The sequence below is a fragment of the Aulonocara sp. 'chitande type north' Nkhata Bay genome, linkage group LG23 (assembly GCF_057382095.1).
Source record: "Aulonocara sp. 'chitande type north' Nkhata Bay isolate Kocher_YH1m ecotype deep benthic linkage group LG23, A_spYH_male_GT1.1, whole genome shotgun sequence".
NCBI classification, from domain to species: domain Eukaryota; kingdom Metazoa; phylum Chordata; class Actinopteri; order Cichliformes; family Cichlidae; genus Aulonocara; species Aulonocara sp. 'chitande type north' Nkhata Bay.
In genome coordinates this window covers 44,846,181-44,869,427 of record NC_141365.1, presented here as the reverse complement: position 1 = coordinate 44,869,427, position 23,247 = coordinate 44,846,181, and the positions used below count along the sequence as shown (strand labels likewise).

General features: G+C 41.2%; 1 protein-coding gene across 3 annotated transcripts in view; it reads right to left on the bottom strand.

The window, feature by feature from the left end:
• LOC147302735 (protein NLRC3-like) overlaps positions 1-23,247 on the bottom strand; it is a 330,634-nt gene that overhangs the window by 86,154 nt on the left and 221,233 nt on the right. Inside the window, exons 2-4 of one of the 3 annotated variants that reach the window (XM_086284379.1) lie at positions 15,371-17,141; positions 15,118-15,291; positions 551-730 (exon numbers count right to left, since the gene is read on the bottom strand). The exons of 1 other annotated variant lie outside the window; for it this stretch is intronic. In XM_086284379.1, coding sequence (XP_086140505.1) covers positions 551-730; positions 15,118-15,291; positions 15,371-17,141 — 2,125 coding nt within the window. Of the gene's footprint in view, positions 1-550; positions 731-2,837; positions 3,015-15,117; positions 15,292-15,370; positions 17,142-23,247 lie in introns of all 3 variants that reach the window. One more of the 3 variants, XM_086284378.1, reaches the window with a different exon arrangement.

Sequence of the window (23,247 nt, the reverse complement as noted above, 5' to 3'; positions counted from 1 at the left end):
ACTTCTGCTTCATCTCCGCCTCTTTTCTTCATCCTCCACCTCTCTTTTCTCTTCTTCGGTGTTCTGCAGCCACAGAGCCTCACAGCCATTAGCACGCCCATACCTGAGCAGCTAGCATTACCCAGCATGCCGTGCAGCAGTGTCAGTTTGTAAATGTGCAAGAATTCCTGCTCCAAACTGTTTCACAGAGTGCTGTGTGCCGTGACCTTTGACCTGCTAAAGACAGTCAGCTGTGGATTATTCATTGTTGTGTCTGATACTTAGAACTGTGAGGAAGAAGCTACACAGTTAATCAGGGTCCCCTCTCTCTGAATCAGGAAAGGTGGGCAGGCCGCGTGTGGGCCGCGGGCCATACGTTGAGTATCACTGTTTGAAATGTGAACATTGTTCTGCTGCAGTCAATGGACTAAACCAGAGAAGAAGACAACAGACTTTACCATGAAGATCCTCAGTGTGGATCAGTATAATATCAGCCTGATGTCTGCAGTTTAGTGTCAGCACAACTTTCACATCATATTCATCTCAGCACAACTAAAACATGCTGACTGACCTCAGAGTTTCAAATCGACATCGTGGATTCTCCAGCAAATCACACAGATGCTTCACTCCTGTATCCTTCAGGTTGCTGTAGGTTCCACTCAGGTCCACCTCTGTGGGATACGAGGGGTTGGACTTCAGTGCTGCTGCCAGATAATCAAGGCCAATATCTGACAAATAACAGCTCTTCAATCTGTATAAAGAATGAAAGATGTAAGTTTATTAGACAAAGTGCTTGAAATCATTCAGTGTTTCATCATCTGTTCAGAGCTGAAGAAGGTTCAGAATGTAGAAGTTTAGAAAATGGAAACTCCAAACAGCTGAAGCCAACAGGAAGCAGCTTCAAACAAACACAACAAGAGAAAAAACTCTGAATGTTTCACATTAAAGTCGTACATTTCTCATAAAAACAGGACAAAGACTTGAAAAAGTCGTGTTTTTCCTTCCAGGAACCACATGGCTTCACTTTTAAAGGTGAAGTGTGAAAGAAATGGACATATTTGAAGTCCAACACCTTTTTCCAGTCACATTATTAAAGCAGACAAACTACAAGCTCATTTTCATTCCAACAAGTCATCTTCTGACCTGGACTAACAACACTGGTCTCTATGTGCAGCTGGCTGTGAGACCAGTGCTCAGGGAGCGTCTACAAAGTGCAACACTGAAAGAACATCACACACTCATTTGCTTCCAGCACTTTCACACAAACATCTACTGTCATTATTGTCACCAAACTCTGTGGATCCTTTATTGCAAATTCAAATGGGATCAAATGGTCAGACAAAAGAGGGTTATGAGGAAATATGATGAAATGTTGTGTATTAGCAGCAAGTTATTGAATCATTTTCCTCAAAAACCAAACAAAATGATTGACAAACATGTTTTTACAAACTCAGTGTTGGACTTGGATCAGCAGGATAAGCTGATGTTTAAAGGCATTTGAGTCTCGCTGTATGAGAGTCCAGTTCTTACTCAATATTTATGGATGATGTTCTTTCAGTGTTGCACTTTGTAGACGCTCCCTGAGCCTCACAGCCAGCTGCACATGGACCAGCTGACATTACCCAGCATTAGAGGCGGCTGTAAAAAATTCATGTTCCCATTTAAATGGTTTTAATTTGAATAAAACGATGTTGATTCATTCAATCCTGAATCGATGTTTAATATAAATGTATTTTGCCAGAATCTCAGGTTAAAGCTCACAAACTATTTCAACAAGCAGCAAACAGCTAAAACAGTAAATGAGAGCAGCTAAACACACAAAGATGGAAACACAGAGCGTGGATCGTTCACTCGACGGCACGTACACGGACACGCCGTCGGGGCTGAAAGTGGACAGCTCACAGATCCTGAAGCTGCAGGTTTCATCTGTCTCCAACCAAAACTGAGTGAAGCAGCAGCAAAAGAAGATCCAAACTCTGCTTCACGTTTGATCAATATGCTCATGAATTCTCTCTGACTTTGGCTGTTCCTGCCTGCACAGCTCTCTCTCTCTCAGTGTACTCCAAGAACAGCTTCAAACATCTGTTTCTGCATCATTCACTGTTTATTAGCCACCAGTCTGCTGTTGTGTTCAGTGCTGTCGGCCTCTGACAGTAAAGCCTCATTTCTGCTGTTCCATGGAAACTTTTTAAAATGATGACAGATTACAAACTCTCAGCTGTGTCTGTAATCAAACCTCTGTAACTTTGCTTCACTTCAGCAGCATCAGCTCATGTTCACATGTTGCTTCATGGTTTGCTTCAGTTTTTGATCGACTGCAGAATATTTTGAAGGTTATCTGCTATAAAAAGCCAGAAGAGGAAAATCTGCTTCATGTGTTTCTGTTTGATCCTCAGTGACTTTGACACAAAGGCCTCTGCTGTGATGATCACACCTCTGATCAAGTCTCACAGTGTCACAACTGATAAATGATCAGAGTTAGAATATTTCTGACTGTCTGCTGTGTGCCGTGACCTTTGACCTGCTAAAGACAGTCAGCTGTGGATTATTCATTGTTGTGTCTGATACTTAGAACTGTGAGGAAGAAGCTACACAGTTAATCAGGGTCCCCTCTCTCTGAATCAGGAAAGGTGGGCAGGCCGCGTGTGGGCCGCGGGCCATACGTTGAGCATCACTGTTTGAAATGTGAACATTGTTCTGCTGCAGTCAATGGACTAAACCAGAGAAGAAGAAAACAGACTTTACCATGAAGATCCTCAGTGTGGATCAGTATAATATCAGCCTGATGTCTGCAGTTTAGTGTCAGCACAACTTTCACATCATATTCATCTCAGCACAACTAAAACATGCTGACTGACCTCAGAGTTTCAAGTTTACATCCTGGACTCTCCAGGAAACCACACAGATGCTTCACTCCTGGATCCTGCAGGTTGCTGTTGAAGCTCAGGTCCAGCTCTCTCAGATGGGAGGGGTTGGACTTCAGTGCTGCTGCCAGATAATCACAGCTGATCTCTGACAAACCACAGCCCACCAATCTGTATAGAGAATGAAAGATGTAAGTTTATTAGACAAAGTGCTTGAAATCATTCAGTGTTTCATCATCTGTTCAGAGCTGAAGAAGGTTCAGAATGTAGAAGTTTAGAAAATGGAAACTCCAAACAGCTGAAGCCAACAGGAAGCAGCTTCAAACAAACACAACAAGAGAAAAAACTCTGAATGTTTCACATTAAAGTCGTACATTTCTCATAAAAACAGGACAAAGACTTGAAAAAGTCGTGTTTTTCCTTCCAGGAACCACATGGCTTCACTTTTAAAGGTGAAGTGTGACAGAAATGGACATATTGAAATCAATGATATCAAAGCTGGAATCAAATGAGTCCAAGTCTTCTGCTGATTCAGCATCACATTCATCTTTGCTCCTTGTTCTGCATCCCCACCATAAATATAAAGAGGCAAAACTCACATTTTCCAAAATCCTCTTTAAGCTTCGACAATAAAGGAAGATAGTTTTATACAAGTCTTTGTGGTTTTCTTGTCACCCAGATGCCCGAGTACTTAAACTTGTTATAGCTGGGTTTAAAAGGGGCTAAAATACACAAAACTCCCCAGTTGTCGTACAGATAGACTTTGCCTCGCTCTTCCCAAAATTCGCTTTATATCCAGAAATTGTCCCAAATTCCTTAAGTATGCATTAAGGTGACCTTGAGGCTCTTAAAGGCGCCTATAAATAAAACGTATTATTATTATTATTATTGTAAGTCTATCCAAAAGTTTGCGGAGGCTGTTCGATGGGTTGGAAATAAATAAAATCATGTCGTCGGCATAAAGAGAGACTTCATGTTCGATACCCCCTCGATGTTTTCCCTCAACACCAACACATTGTCTCAGAGCAACAGCTAGCGGTTCAATGGCAAAAAGGAGACAGAGGGCATCCCTGTCCTGGAGGGCAGATTATTGTTAGTCTGGACGGCTGTTAGAGGGGAGCAATACAATACTTTTATCCAAGATACAAAATTAAAGACACATTTTTTAAGCGTATAAAAAAAAATCCCATCTCACCCGATCCAACGCCTTTTCTGCGTCAAGCCAAATTACGGTTTCCAATGTATCACCTTTAACATGGGTATAAATGATATTTAATAGAGCTCTAATGTTCAAAAAAGAGTGCCTAATAAAGCCCGTCTGGTGAAATAATGGAGGACAAATACTTGTGTAAGCGACGGGCCAACACTTGAGCCAGGATCTTGGTGTCTGTGTTGAACAAAGATATTAAACGACATGAACGACAATCTAAATGGTCTTTTTCCTGTTTTACAATTAAACACATCACTGCTTGATGCATTGTTGGAGGCAACGACTGTGAGAGGAAGGATTCTTCAAAAGTTGATTTTAACAGTGAATTCAGTCGGTCAGAAAACTTTATGAAAAAATCAGATGGATACCCGTCGGGGCAGCAGATTTTCCAGACTGCATGCTCCGTACGACCGTTTCAATTCCAACATTAGAGACAGGTTCCTCCAGACTAGCGATCGCATCTTCTCCCAAGGAGGGAATATCAAACACCTTATTGAAATCATTGTGGATCTCAAGGATAGTTTGGTTGTCTGTAGACCTTATTCCCTGGTCATTGTAGATCTCAAGGATAGTTGGTTAGCTGTTCTTAGTCGTAGCTGGTGAGCTGATAACTCGCCTGTTTTTTCTCCATGTTCATAAGCGTAGCTGCAACTTTGACTCAGCCTGTTTTGTAGATATGAGATTGTATTCAGTTTGTCATTGTAACCGCTGTGTATATAATACAGGCTCAGGAGAGTGGCTGCACACAGCATGTAGTTTAGTGTCACGGTCGCAGTAGCTGACCGTATGGAGAGTGTGTGGAGGACTCAGGCGCAGACACTGGCGCAGACATGAAACTGAGTTTTGAACGAAAAGCGAGCCTTTATTTCGGCTGAAGACATCAAACAAGGCAGAATCACAGTGAAGAGAACTAAACTGGGGATCTAATACTATAATAAATCATGAAGACACGGAAAGCTATGGCTAAGAATACAAAAGACTGGGCATGAAAATATGGAGGGTGGGAACACAGATGACGCGACACAGAGACATGAAACACATGAGGGATGATCAAGTTCCAAACATTAAAACTGTCAAACCTGCAGGGGGGATTGGCTGTTCCAAACCTGAAATATTATTTCTGGGCAGCTCATGAGACCTCTGACTGTATGGGTGCAGGATTTGTCTGAAACTCAGTGGCTAAACATTGAGAAGACAATGTGCGAAAGATCATTGGAATCCCTGCTTTGTTCTAACATTTCAATTAAAAATGTGCATATGGGGGAACGGACGAGGGTCACACTAAAGATTTGGCGTAGAATCAAACAATCATTTGGTCTTCCAAAAGAAATTTCAATGTTATCAAGCCTCTCCTCCCTGCAGGGTTTTTCTCCTATTGTGGAAGACTCTGGCTTCAGAGCATGGTCACATAGCGGGCTTCATAAACTTTGTCATGTTGTGAGGAATGGGCACCTGAGCTCATTTGAACAGTTGAGGTCAGTTTCGGCTTCCTTCTTCTGACTTTTTTAGATTTCTGCAGCTAAGAAGCTTTTTGACAAAACATAAAGAATGGAGGCAAGTTTTGGAGCCCTCACCCATTGAGGAAATATTTCTAAAAACATTTCAAAGTAATTCCTCCCCAAAATTAATCACTCATTTTTATAACGCATTTATGAGTTTCAATACAAATGCAACTTTGGATATTAAGGCAAGGTGGGAAGCTGAGACTGGCACTCAAATCTCAGAGGACACCTGGGGAGAGGTGTTCGGTGAAGCCCATCTGGTGACTAATTCTGGGCTGTGGAGAGAATTTAAATGGAAGGTGGTCATGAGATATTTTAGAACCCCAGAGATAATTGCCAAAATGAAGCCTACAAATCCTGACACCTGCTGGCGAAATTGTGGTACTTCTTTAGGAACCCACTCACATATATTCTGGTCATGCCCAAAAATCTGCTCACTTTGGAATGACATATTTAAAGTTCTCAGTGCAGTTTTCCAACAACCATTAACAAAAGACCAACAGTTAGCCATTTTAGGAGTCTTACCAAAGGGTTTTGTGGGAAACAATAAAACGTATCTCTTAAGAATCTTACAGCAGCACTAAAGTGTATCACTATTAAATGGCTGAATCTTGACCCACCTTCATATAATATGTGGATTGATAAAGCAAGAGAAATTTACCAGATGGAGGAAATAACATCTGCTCTGCGGATTCAGAGAGAATTGTTTACTGAGCGTTGGCGACCCATACATGCTTTACTGTTTCAATAATTTAGCATAGGTCTGTTTCGTTTTGTCCATTTACGGCTAAGTTTGTCACATGTTATTTAATATTACATAAAGATTTTGTTTCCTTTTTGTTTTTGTTGTTGTCTGTTTGTTTGTTTTGCTTCCCAGTTTTGTTTTGTGCTTCCTAATTGCAGTTCTTATTTTAACCTACATTTCTGCATTGCAGTTCCTGTAACTGTCCTACTTGTGAACATCGACAAGCACAAGTTGCAATGTTGTAAATTATAATAAAAATTGAGTTAAAAAAAAAAAAAGAACATTAAAGTCGTACATGTCTCATAAAAACAGGACAAAGACTTGAAAAAGTCGTGTTTTTCCTTCCAGGAACCACATGGCTTCACTTTTAAAGGTGAAGTGTGACAGAAATGGACATATTTGAAGTCCAACACCTTTTTCCAGTCACATTATTAAAGCAGACAAACTACAAGCTCATTTTCATTCCAACAAGTCATCTTCTGACCTGGACTAACAACACTGGTCTCTATGTGCAGCTGGCTGTGAGACCAGTGCTCAGGGAGCGTCTACAAAGTGCAACACTGAAAGAACATCACACACTCATTTGCTTCCAGCACTTTCACACAAACATCTACTGTCATTATTGTCACCAAACTCTGTGGATCCTTTATTGCAAATTCAAATGGGATCAAATGGTCAGACAAAAGAGGGTTATGAGGAAATATGATGAAATGTTGTGTATTAGCAGCAAGTTATTGAATCATTTTCCTCAGAAACCAAACAAAATGATTGACAAACATGTTTTTACAAACTCAGTGTTGGACTTGGATCAGCAGGATAAGCTGATGTTTAAAGGCATTTGAGTCTCGCTGTATGAGAGTCCAGTTCTTACTCAATATTTATGGATGATGTTCTTTCAGTGTTGCACTTTGTAGACGCTCCCTGAGCCTCACAGCCAGCTGCACATGGACCAGCTGACATTACCCAGCATTAGAGGCGGCTGTAAAAAATTCATGTTCCCATTTAAATGGTTTTAATTTGAATAAAACGATGTTGATTCATTCAATCCTGAATCGATGTTTAATATAAATGTATTTTGCCAGAATCTCAGGTTAAAGCTCACAAACTATTTCAACAAGCAGCAAACAGATAAAACAGTAAATGAGAGCAGCTAAACACACAAAGATGGAAACACAGAGCGTGGATCGTTCACTCGACGGCACGTACACGGACACGCCGTCGGGGCTGAAAGTGGACAGCTCACAGATCCTGAAGCTGCAGGTTTCATCTGTCTCCAACCAAAACTGAGTGAAGCAGCAGCAAAAGAAGATCCAAACTCTGCTTCACGTTTGATCAATATGCTCATGAATTCTCTCTGACTTTGGCTGTTCCTGCCTGCACAGCTCTCTCTCTCTCAGTGTACTCCAAGAACAGCTTCAAACATCTGTTTCTGCATCATTCACTGTTTATTAGCCACCAGTCTGCTGTTGTGTTCAGTGCTGTCGGCCTCTGACAGTAAAGCCTCATTTCTGCTGTTCCATGGAAACTTTTTAAAATGATGACAGATTACAAACTCTCAGCTGTGTCTGTAATCAAACCTCTGTAACTTTGCTTCACTTCAGCAGCATCAGCTCATGTTCACATGTTGCTTCATGGTTTGCTTCAGTTTTTGATCGACTGCAGAATATTTTGAAGGTTATCTGCTATAAAAAGCCAGAAGAGGAAAATCTGCTTCATGTGTTTCTGTTTGATCCTCAGTGACTTTGACACAAAGGCCTCTGCTGTGATGATCACACCTCTGATCAAGTCTCACAGTGTCACAACTGATAAATGATCAGAGTTAGAATATTTCTGACTGTCTGCTGTGTGCCGTGACCTTTGACCTGCTAAAGACAGTCAGCTGTGGATTATTCATTGTTGTGTCTGATACTTAGAACTGTGAGGAAGAAGCTACACAGTTAATCAGGGTCCCCTCTCTCTGAATCAGGAAAGGTGGGCAGGCCGCGTGTGGGCCGCGGGCCATACGTTGAGTATCACTGTTTGAAATGTGAACATTGTTCTGCTGCAGTCAATGGACTAAACCAGAGAAGAAGAAAACAGACTTTACCATGAAGATCCTCAGTGTGGATCAGTATAATATCAGCCTGATGTCTGCAGTTTAGTGTCAGCACAACTTTCACATCATATTCATCTCAGCACAACTAAAACATGCTGACTGACCTCAGAGTTTCAAGTTTACATCCTGGACTCTCCAGGAAACCACACAGATGCTTCACTCCTGGATCCTGCAGCTTGTTGTTGGAGCTCAGGTCCAGCTGTCTCAGATGGGAGGGGTTGGACTTCAGTGCTGCTACCAGATAATCACAGCTGATCTCTGACAAACCACAGTCCTTCAATCTGTATAAAGAATGAAAGATGTAAGTTTATTAGACAAAGTGCTTGAAATCATTCAGTGTTTCATCATCTGTTCAGAGCTGAAGAAGGTTCAGAATGTAGAAGTTTAGAAAATGGAAACTCCAAACAGCTGAAGCCAACAGGAAGCAGCTTCAAACAAACACAACAAGAGAAAAAACTCTGAATGTTTCACATTAAAGTCGTACATTTCTCATAAAAACAGGACAAAGACTTGAAAAAGTCGTGTTTTTCCTTCCAGGAACCACATGGCTTCACTTTTAAAGGTGAAGTGTGACAGAAATGGACATATTGAAATCAATGATATCAAAGCTGGAATCAAATTAGTCCAAGTCTTCTGCTGATTCAGCATCACATTCATCTTTGCTCCTTGTTCTGCATCCCCACCATAAATATAAAGAGGCAAAACTCACATTTTCCAAAATCCTCTTTAAGCTTCGACAATAAAGGAAGATAGTTTTATACAAGTCTTTGTGGTTTTCTTGTCACCCAGATGCCCGAGTACTTAAACTTGTTATAGCTGGGTTTAAAAGGGGCTAAAATACACAAAACTCCCCAGTTGTCGTACAGATAGACTTTGCCTCGCTCTTCCCAAAATTCACTTTATATCCAGAAATTGTCCCAAATTCCTTAAGTATGCATTAAGGTGACCTTGAGGCTCTTAAAGGCGCCTATAAATAAAACGTATTATTATTATTATTATTGTAAGTCTATCCAAAAGTTTGCGGAGGCTGTTCGATGGGTTGGAAATAAATAAAATCATGTCGTCGGCATAAAGAGAGACTTCATGTTCGATACCCCCTCGATGTTTTCCCTCAACACCAACACATTGTCTCAGAGCAACAGCTAGCGGTTCAATGGCAAAAAGGAGACAGAGGGCATCCCTGTCCTGGAGGGCAGATTATTGTTAGTCTGGACGGCTGTTAGAGGGGAGCAATACAATACTTTTATCCAAGATACAAAATTAAAGACACATTTTTTAAGCGTATAAAAAAAAATCCCATCTCACCCGATCCAACGCCTTTTCTGCGTCAAGCCAAATTACGGTTTCCAATGTATCACCTTTAACATGGGTATAAATGATATTTAATAGAGCTCTAATGTTCAAAAAAGAGTGCCTAATAAAGCCCGTCTGGTGAAATAATGGAGGACAAATACTTGTGTAAGCGACGGGCCAACACTTGAGCCAGGATCTTGGTGTCTGTGTTGAACAAAGATATTAAACGACATGAACGACAATCTAAATGGTCTTTTTCCTGTTTTACAATTAAACACATCACTGCTTGATGCATTGTTGGAGGCAACGACTGTGAGAGGAAGGATTCTTCAAAAGTTGATTTTAACAGTGAATTCAGTCGGTCAGAAAACTTTATGAAAAAATCAGATGGATACCCGTCGGGGCAGCAGATTTTCCAGACTGCGTGCTCCGTACGGCCGTTTCAATTCCAACATTAGAGACAGGTTCCTCCAGACTAGCGATCGCATCTTCTCCCAAGGAGGGAATATCAAACACCTTATTGAAATCATTGTGGATCTCAAGGATAGTTTGGTTGTCTGTAGACCTTATTCCCTGGTCATTGTAGATCTCAAGGATAGTTGGTTAGCTGTTCTTAGTCGTAGCTGGTGAGCTGATAACTCGCCTGATTTTTCTCCATGTCCATAAGCGTAGCTGCAACTTTGACTCAGCTTGTTTTGTAGATATGAGATTGTATTCAGTTTGTCATTGTAACCGCTGTGTATATAATACAGGCTCAGGAGAGTGGCTGCACACAGCATGTAGTTTAGTGTCACGGTCGCAGTAGCTGACCGTATGGAGAGTGTGTGGAGGACTCAGGCGCAGACACTGGCGCAGACATGAAACTGAGTTTTGAACGAAAAGCGAGCCTTTATTTCGGCTGAAGACATCAAACAAGGCAGAATCACAGTGAAGAGAACTAAACTGGGGAACTAATACTATAATAAATCATGAAGACACAGAAAGCTATGGCTAAGAATACAAAAGACTGGGCATGAAAATATGGAGGGTGGGAACACAGATGACGCGACACAGAGACTAAATACACATGAGGGATGATCAAGTTCCAAACATTAAAACTGTCAAACCTGCAGGGGGGATTGGCTGTTCCAAACCTGAAATATTATTTCTGGGCAGCTCAGATGAGACCCCTGACTGTATGGGTGCGGGATTTGTCTGAAACTCAGTGGCTAAACATTGAGAAGACAATGTGCGAAAGATCATTGGAATCCCTGCTTTTTTCTAACATTTCAATTAAAAATGTGCATATGGGGGAACGGACGAGGGTCACACTAAAGATTTGGCGTAGAATCAAACAATCATTTGGTCTTCCAAAAGAAATTTCAATGTTATCAAGCCTCTCCTCCCTGCAGGGTTTTTCTCCTATTGTGGAAGACTCTGGCTTCAGAGCATGGTCAAATAGCGGGCTTCATAAACTTTGTCATGTTGTGAGGAATGGGCACCTGAGCTCATTTGAACAGTTGAGGTCAGTTTCGGCTTCCTTCTTCTGACTTTTTTAGATTTCTGCAGCTAAGAAGCTTTTTGACAAAACATAAAGAATGGAGGCAAGTTTTGGAGCCCTCACCCATTGAGGAAATATTTCTAAAAACATTTCAAAGTAATTCCTCCCCAAAATTAATCACTCATTTTTATAACGCATTTATGAGTTTCAATACAAATGCAACTTTGGATATTAAGGCAAGGTGGGAAGCTGAGACTGGCACTCAAATCTCAGAGGACACCTGGGAAGAGGTGTTCGGTGAAGCCCATCTGGTGACTAATTCTGGGCTGTGGAGAGAATTTAAATGGAAGGTGGTCATGAGATATTTTAGAACCCCAGAGATAATTGCCAAAATGAAGCCTACAAATCCTGACACCTGCTGGCGAAATTGTGGTACTTCTTTAGGAACCCACTCACATATATTCTGGTCATGCCCAAAAATCTGCTCACTTTGGAATGACATATTTAAAGTTCTCAGTACAGTTTTCCAACAACCATTAACAAAAGACCAACAGTTAGTCATTTTAGGAGTCTTACCAAAGGGTTTTGCGGGAAACAATAAAACGTATCTCTTAAGAATCTTACAGCAGCACTAAAGTGTATCACTATTAAATGGCTGAATCTTGACCCACCTTCATATAATATGTGGATTGATAAAGCAAGAGAAATTTACCAGATGGAGGAAACAACATCTGCTCTGCGGATTCAGAGAGAATTGTTTACTGAGCGTTGGCGACCCATACATGCTTTACTGTTTCAATAATTTAGCATAGGTCTCTTTCGTTTTGTCCATTTACGGCTAAGTTTGTCACATGTTATTTAATATTACATAAAGATTTTGTTTTCTTTTTGTTTTTGTTGTTGTCTGTTTGTTTGTTTGCTTGCTTGGGTTTTGTTTTGCTTCCCAGTTTTGTTTTGTGTTTCCTAATTGCAGTTCTTATTTTAACCTACATTTCTGCATTGCAGTTCCTGTAACTGTCCTACTTGTGAACACTGACAAGTACAAGTTGCAATGTTGTAAATTATAATAAAAATTGAGTATAAAAAAAGAACATTAAAGTCGTACATTTCTCATAAAAACAGGACAAAGACTTGAAAAAGTCGTGTTTTTCCTTCCAGGAACCACATGGCTTCACTTTTAAAGGTGAAGTGTGACAGAAATGGACATATTTGAAGTCCAACACCTTTTTCCAGTCACATTATTAAAGCAGACAAACTACAAGCTCATTTTCATTCCAACAAGTCATCTTCTGACCTGGACTAACAACACTGGTCTCTATGTGCAGCTGGCTGTGAGACCAGTGCTCAGGGAGCGTCTACAAAGTGCAACACTGAAAGAACATCACACACTCATTTGCTTCCAGCACTTTCACACAAACATCTACTGTCATTATTGTCACCAAACTCTGTGGATCCTTTATTGCAAATTCAAATGGGATCAAATGGTCAGACAAAATAGGGTTATGAGGAAATATGATGAAATGTTGTGTATTAGCAGCAAGTTATTGAATCATTTTCCTCAGAAACCAAACAAAATGATTGACAAACATGTTTTTACAAACTCAGTGTTGGACTTGGATCAGCAGGATAAGCTGATGTTTAAAGGCATTTGAGTCTCGCTGTATGAGAGTCCAGTTCTTACTCAATATTTATGGATGATGTTCTTTCAGTGTTGCACTTTGTAGACGCTCCCTGAGCCTCACAGCCAGCTGCACATGGACCAGCTGACATTACCCAGCATTAGAGGCGGCTGTAAAAAATTCATGTTCCCATTTAAATGGTTTTAATTTGAATAAAATGATGTTGATTCATTCAATCCTGAATCGATGTTTAATATAAATGTATTTTGCCAGAATCTCAGGTTAAAGCTCACAAACTATTTCAACAAGCAGCAACCAGATAAAACAGTAAATGAGAGCAGCTAAACACACAAAGATGGAAACACAGAGCGTGGATCGTTCACTCGACGGCACGTACACGGACACGCCGTCGGGGCTGAAAGTGGACAGCTCACAGATCCTGAAGCTGCAGGTTTCATCTGTCTCCAACCAAAACTGAGTGAAGCAGCAGCAAAAGAAGATCCAAACTCTGCTTCACGTTTGATCAATATGCTCATGAATTCTCTCTGACTTTGGCTGTTCCTGCCTGCACAGCTCTCTCTCTCTCAGTGTACTCCAAGAACAGCTTCAAACATCTGTTTCTGCATCATTCACTGTTTATTAGCCACCAGTCTGCTGTTGTGTTCAGTGCTGTCGGCCTCTGACAGTAAAGCCTCATTTCTGCTGTTCCATGGAAACTTTTTAAAATGATGACAGATTACAAACTCTCAGCTGTGTCTGTAATCAAACCTCTGTAACTTTGCTTCACTTCAGCAGCATCAGCTCATGTTCACATGGTTTTCATGGTTGATTCTCCTCATTTTTTCAAAAATGACCTCTGACAGTAAAGTCTCATTTCTGCTGCTCAACACTGAAGAAATGTAAACTTTTCAAAATGATGACAAATTGGAAAACACCTAAACCCAGGAGATGTAACCCTTCTCTCTGGGGCGGAGGCAAGCGGACCACCTCTTTGATTAGAGCTGTGTCTCTAATCAAAGCAGAGATGGAACGATGCCACTTTTTTTTTAAATATCTTGCTGCATTTTGTATAAGTTCATACTCAAGTTTAAAAAATCTAAACACTAAAGCTGTTCTGTTATACCTGTCTGCAAAAACACACTGCAGCCAAAACATTAGACAATACTGATCTTTGTATTTAAACTTTTTTCAGAACTTTAAATCTAAGTATTTAAAGTAATATTCAAAAGTCATTTAAATCATTTTTATGCAGACTTCAAAAACTCTGGTTGTGAATAAAAGAAGTGCAACATCAGCACAAAATAATGTTTCTATTGAACAACTAACACAAACAGGTTGTAGAATGGAGCCTTTTATACTCACAGCTGAACAGAAACAACATCCAGAGTGGAAAACAGTGCAAATAACTGCAAACAGGCTTCATGACACTCATGTTTGATCAGATTCACTCCCTGCTCTCACACACCAACTCCAGACCTGCATTCATCTTTTCCCTCTGAACCCCCCAAACATACAAACCCTGAGCCACCACCATTGCCCTTTCACTGACTGCCCCACTCCACCATTTGACCCTTAGAACTGAAGACGCTTCTCTCATAAGAGGTGAAACATCTTCAAGGAAACTTGAAGAAGTCCAGACGCTTTTCTTTCCAAGCTCCTTAGACTACGATGACCTGGATGTCTGAGAACCTTCACAGACTGATTTTACAAGAACAACTTGTGTCAAAAATCCCTGGCAGTGCCTCTCTGTCACACACACAAATCACTACAGTTACAAATTTAATAACTTAAAAAGTAAAAAGACCACTTTTGAGCCGTGTCTTTTTGGCCATAACGAATACCAAAAGAACCGAAATTTAATAACATTAAAACCAAACAATAAATGAGCAAAGTAGTGCATGATAAATATAGACAAATACAAAGTGCAATATAGAAACACTGGGTAAAAAGAAATGAACAATTAAAAAGGAGGATAACAGATGTGAGCAGTAGTTAAACAGTAGAAATAAATATATAATAAACAAACAAAAATAGATAATAAATGAAAGCCAGGTCTGAAAGGTGAGTTTGGCTTTAAAAGCATGAAAACACACTGCTGTCTTCAGGAAGGCTGCTCCAGTAACAGAAAGTCATCTACATGTGGGTTTAGTTCTGACTTTAGGGACAAGTAAAAAAATAAAATAAAATAAAAACATCTGTCCAGACAACCTGACAGTCAAAAATATAAACTCAGGAACTTAAAAGGAAAATTGTGCTGACTTTGAACGTCCGCATCAAGATAAACTTACAGATTTAAGAGTCAAAAAGTGTCAAAACGTCTGTATCCTTACCTGAGAGTTTCAAGTTTACAGTCAGGACTCTTTAGTCCAACACACAGCAAATCCAATCCTGAATCCTGCAGGTAGTTCGAGCTCAGGTCCAGCTCTCTCAGATGATTGGATGGGGAGCTGAGAATTTCAGACAAAGCTTCAAAGCTTCTTTTTGAGAGTTTACAATCTCTCAGCCTGAGGAAGAATAACAATGGAGACATATTCTTTTATTCATCTAGCATTATTAAACATATTTGTTCATAGATTCACTTACAGCACTTTCTTGGATGCTTTGACCACTGGCAGCAGCTTCAAAAATGCCTTCTCTGAACGGGAGTATTTCTCCAGGTCGAACTCATCCAGATCTGATGACAGTAAGATGAAGACCAGAGCCGACCACTGAGCAGGAGACAGTTGATCTGTGGAGAGACGTCCTGATCTCAGGGACTGTTGGATCTCCTCCACTAGAGAACGATCATCCAGTTCATTCAGACAGTGGAACAGGTTGATGCTTTTCTCTGCAGACAGTTTCCCACTGAGCTTCTTCTTGATGTACTGGACTGTTTCCTGATTGGTCTGTGAGCTACTTCCTGTCTCTGTCAGCATGCATAGAAGATCCTGATTGGTCTGCAGTGAAAGACCCAGGAGGAAGCGGAGGAACAAGTCCAGGTGTCCATTTGGACTCTCTAAGGCTTTGTCCACAGCACTCTGGTAGAAGTCTTTTACAGTAAGTGTTTTCTGGAAGATTTTAAAGCGAGGAGATTGTTTCTTAAGCAGGTTGACTCCAGAGTTGATGAAGGTCAGATAGACATGAAGAGCAGCAAAGAACTCCTGAATGCTCAGATGGACGAAACAGTAAACAACGTTGTTGAACATGTGACACTCATCAGCTTTAAAGATCTGTGTGAACACTCCTGAGTACACTGAGGCTGCTCTGATATCGATGCCACACTCTGTCAGGTCTGATTTATAGAAGATCAGGTTTCCTTTCTGCAGCTGATCAAAGGCCAGTTTTCCCAGAGACTCAATGATCTTCCTGCATGACTCTGTCTCAGCTCCTCCATCATACTTGATGTCCTTCGTTTTTAGGTGAAATAGCACAAGGCGTAGGTAGAGCTCTGTGAGAGTCTTAGGCAGATCTTTGCTCTCTTTGTTCTTCATGACAAACTCCAGAACTGTAGCAGTGATCCAGCAGAAGACTGGGATGTGGCACATGATGTGGAGGCTTCGTGATGTCTTGATGTGGGAGATGATGCTGCTGGCCTGCTCCTCATCTCTGAATCTCTTCCTGAAGTACTCCTCCTTCTGTGGGTCAGTGAACCCTCTGACTTCTGTCACCATGTCAACAATGTCACAAAGGATCTTATTGGCTGCTGCAGGTCGTGTGGTTATCCAGAGGCGAGCAGAGGGAAGCAGTTTCCCCCTGATGAGGTTTATCAGCAGCACATCCACTGAGGTGGACTTTCTAGGGTCAGTCAGGATTGCAGTTTTGTGGAAGTCCAGAGGAGGTCGACACTCATCCAGACCATCAAAGATGAACACAACCTGGAAGTCTTCAAAGATGTAGATTCCTGCTTCTTTGGTTTCAGTGAAGAAGTGATGAACAAGTTCCACCAAGCTGAACTTTTCCTCTTTCCGCAGATTCAGCTCTCTGAAAGTGAATGGAAACATGAACTGGATGTCCTGGTTGGCTTTGTCTTCAGCCCAGTCCAGAGTGAACTTCTGTGTTAGGACTGTTTTCCCAATGCCAGCCACTCCCATTGTCAGCACTGTTCTGATTGGTTTATCTCTTCCAGGTGGGAGTTTAAAGATGTCTTCTTGTCTGATGGTTGTTTCTGGTCTGTCTGGTTTCCTGGATGCTGTTTCAATCTGTCTGACCTCATGTTCATCATTGACCTCTGCAGTCCCTCCCCCTGTGATATAGAGCTCTGTGTAGATCTGACTCAGGAGGGTCGGGTTTTCTGTTGTAGAAATCCCCTCGAGCACACACTGGAACTTCTGCTTCAGGTCTGACTTGAGTTTGAGCTGACACTCAGTGAGAATCTCTGCATGAATAAACAGCAAATGACACAAATGAGAAAACTGCATTCTGGTTACTGTGGTTATGTGTTCAGTTCACTGGACTCTTGGTGTCATGATCCGAGTGAGTCTGAGTAACTTTCCACAGCATCAGCTTTCCTCCCCTGGGTGGAGCCCTCCTCACTCCTCCCTGCTCCTCACCTGTTGCCAATTACTCCGGCAGTATCTATGAGCAGCACTCACAATGAACCTTCTCCAGATTGTGTGCTTAGCACAGTCAGTTCTCTGCCTCACATTTTGTCTTGTGCTCCTCAGCTTGTTTCGCGTAACCCTCTTTTCCTGTTCCCTAGTCGGCACCTGGATACATCTTCCAACTCTCGCCATAAGTCACGCCTCAGGATTCTGGCCTGCCACTGCTGGGAAAACTCACTCTTGCAAACTGCCATCCTCACCTGCCTGCCTCCCTGTGCACCCACATCTCACTTTGTACCCAGATTTAATTCATCTCCTCCTCCAGCTGATCTCCACCTGCAGCCACGTAACACCTCTTAGTTTTTAAATCTTGGACTCATTCACTACACTGTGGACCACTCTGATTATTATCTCCTTTGTTCCAGTGATCCTGGATAGTTTCTATTCGCCCGATTCTGCCCCTGTTGTTCCTTTGACCTGCCTCAGCTTATGTTCTGGCCTCAGCTCTGCACTTCTCATAATACCTCGCTTGCTGTTGAATTTAGCCGTGATTCAGCTTTCTCCGTCAAGAAATCTAGTAAAATACATTTCTGTTAAAAGTCACTCAGCCTCCGTTTTTTGGTTCTGTGCTTGACTCCATTCCTTTTCATGAGCCATTGAGCCCTGACACTTGGGTTATAACTAGACTTGTAGTCAAGACCGCCTAATCCGAGACCAAGACAAGACCAAGACCAAGTTGAGACGAGACCGAGACCAAGACCGAGACAAAAAAAGTCTTTAAACTGCAGCCAGATGCTATTCTATATACATATGCAGGACACCTTAAACTAGTTTTTTAATTAAGCAACAAGGCAGAACAAAGTCGGGCCTGTATCAAGACACAGGGACTAAACCCCAATTCAACCAGACCCAGAACTGATCTGGAATTAAAACAGGACTACAACAGTAACCAAGACAGAACCAGAATCAGAACTAGATGATAGTAGCACTAAAAAATCATCATAGACCTGCACTACACTCATTTTTTAATTCTACCAAAGTACAATATTTAGATTGAGAAAAGTTTATATAATTATGTAGCCTTGTTGTGCAAACAAGCCTGCATAACGTAATAAATATAGAATTTGAAAAGTAACAAATGGTATCTAAAAAGAAACACTAGGTACTAGATACATGTTCTGATGAGTTTTGGCAAACAACCATTTGACTAACATGTGTGTCTCACCTGCTCTTGTTCCATCTCTGTTCTGTCCTCTCTCTCTCTCTCTCTCTGCTCCTCTCTCTCTCCCTCTTTGTGCTGACAATCAAGCCAAACACCAACATCATCAACTATACAGTTGAAACCACATATTTATGTACTCTTCAGATAAAAACACAAACACTTTTTAATTGTAACATCAAATCAGACTAAATGTTTATTTTTTTAGATTGATAAATATAAAAAACATATTTGTTAACTTTAAGAGTAAAGAGAGAAACTATCTGTATTTCTTAATTGCAAATGGCACCAAATTGTATTCAGATTGAGCCACACTTATGGAGCTCCACAGTTCTTTTCCTGGTGTTTTGGTTGACATCTCTTGATTTTCCCATGTCAAAGAAACAGGCTCTGTGTTTTGCCTTATATGCATCCACAGCTGTGCCACAAACTTACTCACATGGACTCTACAAACCTATCAGAAGCTTCTTCAGCTCAGAATCGAATCGTCTGGAGTTTCTTATTAATTAACAATAAACTTAGTGTACATGTACTCCTAAATTTGATGAAAGTGATTAAAATAGACAGCTCCCTCTTTTTATTCTGACATTTAACTAATTCAAAAGATATTTCAACATTTATTTATCTAAAACAAAAGTTTACTCTAAATTGATGTTTAACAGTAAAAAAAAGTTTTTATGTTTTCTCCATAAAGTGTATGTAAATATCTGGTTTCAAATAACCTCCTGTGTACACATGAATATCTGCTCTTTGGGTTGGTTTGATTAAAATGGGACCAGCAGCAGGTTTAAGGTTGTACATTAAGATTGTGTACATCAGTACACAATTGAAACCGATTTAGAGAGTTTGTTTAGCCGTGGAGGGTAACAACTGAAAATATGAAATGTAAATCTCTAAAGAAACAGCATTGTTGCTGTTCGGCTTTTCATTTCGCCATTTGTTGATTCACTCGAAGAGCAAGTAACGCAACCAAGTGATCAGTTTGATATCAATCTTTTGTGATACACCGTCATATTTACATTATTAGTTCAGTACGAATGATTTGCTTTGGTACCTGGTCAAACTTAAGCTGTCCTCTGTCTGCAGCAAACTCACAGCCAGCAGCTTCTCCCCCCTGGCTCACATGGGTGCTGTGCTCAGTCGCCTAGTGCCTGAGCTCGGATCATACCAAAATTAGGGTGAATTTACGACGGTGCGCTCTGTGCTTCGTGTGTTGTTTTTGTTTTATACAGTTGTCAGTCAGGCATCTAACTATAAAATTACACTCCAAAAGACCCCATGCTTCTGAAAAAATGACCCGGGCTTAAGCCCAGTAAGCCACCCCCCCCCCCCCGCTCCGCTGATGGTTGACTCCAAATCTCCCGAACACTATGTCGATTTGAGAACGCAAGACCGAAACAGCGAGACCGAGACCGAGACCGAGACAAAAGTCCGTCGAGACCAAGACGAGACCAAGACCACGTAAAAGTGGTCTCGAGACCGGTCTCGAGACATCCAACTCTAGTTATAACTGAGGGCAGGTTTTATAGAGACACATTTGATTTAATTATGTTTATTTATACAGCACCAAATCAATACTAGCAACATTTCACATATTACATAAACAACACTATGGAGCCAGTAATGAATAAATATGTAGAATAAATGAAAGAATTTCAAGTATAAAAGTTTTTTTTAATTCCTCCAAATAACAACAACAGTCACCCCAATGTGCTTTATATTGTAAGATAAAGAACCTACAATAATACAACAGAAAAAAACCCAACTATCTTTTTGGGTCCTGGGCCCTGTTTCAGGAAGCCGGTTTGGAAAACTCAGAGTGAAAAACGACACTCACGGTTGAGTAACCCCGAACTGTCCAACTCGGAATATTCGGTTTCAGAAAGGCTGATAACAATTAGTTCAGTCAACGCGGAGTTGCTTTAACCCCAAGTGAAGCGCGCGGACGAGGATACATAAAGCCCTGATAAGCGGAGCACAGATTAAGCGAGTCACCATGGAGACGGAGGGAAAGAAGGCGCGGTCAATGTATTTTACAGCGCTTGAGGCCGAAATTCTGATGGCAGCATATGCCGATAACATGCAAATTCCGCGGAAAAAAGTAACACAGCCTCAGCTGCAAAAGAAAGGGAGCATGCATGGCAAAACATAGCCGACAGAGTCAATGCGTGAGTGTTAATATAAACATTGATCGAGGGATTTCCACCCATTTAACACGTTATTTTATCATATGTTATTTTATTTGTTATTTTATACATTTTATTTTGTGATGTGATGTGAGCGCAGGTGCAACCCAACAGGTCCCAAACGTGCCTGGCAGCAAGTAAAAATGAAATATAAAAATATAGTCCAAACAGGTAAGGTGTAATTGTATTATGAGCCATAGTGCTTGGTCTGTTTGTCCGATGTAAATCAATTGCAGTTAGAGGCTACATTAATTTTCTTTCTGTAAGCACTTATTGAAATTATCTGAGCACATTACAAGTACATATTTGCTTACTCTGTATGCTCAAATGTGGCCCGTTATAGCCAACAGAAAAAAAGCGGAGGCCCGAAAAACAGGTGGGGGTCCTCCACCACCACCACTCACAGAGGCTGAGCAGTTGGCCCTCAGCCAAAACAGTGGGCGCCCTGTGGCCGAAGGCATCTCTGCGGGGACATCCTCTGAGTCAATAACCCCGCAAGACACAAGTGCCTACATAGGGGGTAAATTCAAAATAATACATGATGTGCATACATCCTTTCTTCACAGTCACCTTTGCAGTGCTACTCATTCATCTGATAAACTCTTTACCATAATGGATTATTTTGTAGTGAAGTTATTTTCCTACTGATTTTGCCTTCCCTCAGTCTTGGTTGTCTTTGAGAGCATAATGACAATGAAGTGTAAGGTGATTGGTAAGTTTGTTAATTGCCATTTGGTCCCTTGTAAGTTATAAGTGACCTGTATAAACCTCATATTCTATCAGTTGATGGTGATGGTGTACTGCATCTGGTGCAGCCTCCTGTTGAGCCAGACCAACATGCAGTTGTGAGTAATACTCCACAGATTATATGAGTTTACAGTAGAACAGCAATGTTGTTAATTTCTTTACTACAGGAAAATAATGAAGAAACATTGACAGCTGTTACAGAGGAGGAAGCAACAGAGACACTTTATGAGGTTTACATCTTTTAATACTTTGTGTACAGGAAATACAGGCGACCAATAAAGCCAGTTGAACAAAAAATCTGTTTATTCTTCTTTCAACATGTTGAGGTGATGGGTCAAAGGAAATGATTGTGACATATGGTGTCTCTGACTGCGCTTCCATCTTGTATGTCCGTGGGAGGGTCAGGATGTTCATGGTTTGGATCACTGCTGATGTTTGGTTCAGAAGGACAGTGTTCTCCTCTAATTGTGGCAATGTTGTGAAGAATCACACATGCCACAATAATGTCACATGCCCTTTCTGGGGTGACCCTGAGTCTTTGCAGGCACTGGAACCGGGCCTTAAGCATTCCGATAGTCATTTCAATTCTGGCTCTTGTCCTGCAATTAGCCAGATTATATCGCTGCTGTGGGCCCGGTTCAGGGTCAGGGTAAGGGGTAAGCAAATAGGGCAAACATGGATACCCCCTATCACCAAGCAAGTAGCCAGTGAACTCTCCTAAGACAGAAGGGTACACTTCAGTTCAAATGTCCCTGAAGCAATTGGTCTTTATATATTTTAAAGTATTCTCAACTCACCATGTCCAAATTTTGTGCTCAGTGTACATTCACGGAATATTTGTGAGTCATGGACAGAGCCTGGCCGCTTGGCTTCCACATTTGTGATAATGTTGGCAGCATCACATATGATCTTCACAGTGCAGAGAACACAAATTAGCATCCATTACTATAATGAAATAATTTGTTAGTTTGAAATGCTACAGGGAACTATGTACCTGTACATTAATGCTGTGGAAAGACTTCCTGTTCACATAGTCTCCTTCATTTACTGAAGGAGCAATGATTGGAATGTGAGTGCCATCTATACAGCCAATCACGCCTGGGAACCCTGAAAATAAATGTAAAATTTAAGTAGTAGTCCAAGTATCACCACATCATACATTAAGTTTTGGTCATCCTGATACCTGCAATTTTGTGGCATCCCTCTTTGATAAATCTTGTGGGTCTATGACCGGGGAACACAAACGAGTACAGGAGACGTTTCAGTGCAACTGTAACATTCCTGACTGCCCGACAGACGGTAGCCTTGGAAACGTGCTCAGCGTCACCAATATTATACAGAAAGCTCCCGTTTGCAAAAAACCGAAGTGCAATACAAATAATATGTAATGAACTGAGAGAATGTCCGCGATGTGTCACATGCGTAATATATGGCCTGAGGATGTTATCCAAATAAATTATAGATTGTGCTGAGAAACGGTAACGTTCGCACAGAAAATCATCAGGAAATGATAAAATGTCCAAACGCGCTCTGATCACTCTCTCCCGGCGGAGAGCTCTGCGGAGAATTTGGGCTTCACGATCTACTGGCTCTTCAAGGAAGTGGCACGCCATGTCCGACACTTCCTACTGTCAGGTTTCCGACAAAGGGGCGGAGACAGTCAGGGTTAGTTGTAGTAAACCTGCTAGGGGGCAGGTTAGCTTCACGGAGTGTGTCGTCATAGTGACTCACTCAGGCTGCAGCTGAACTCGCTTTGTGAAACCGAAAACCCAGAGTTTTCGTTAACTC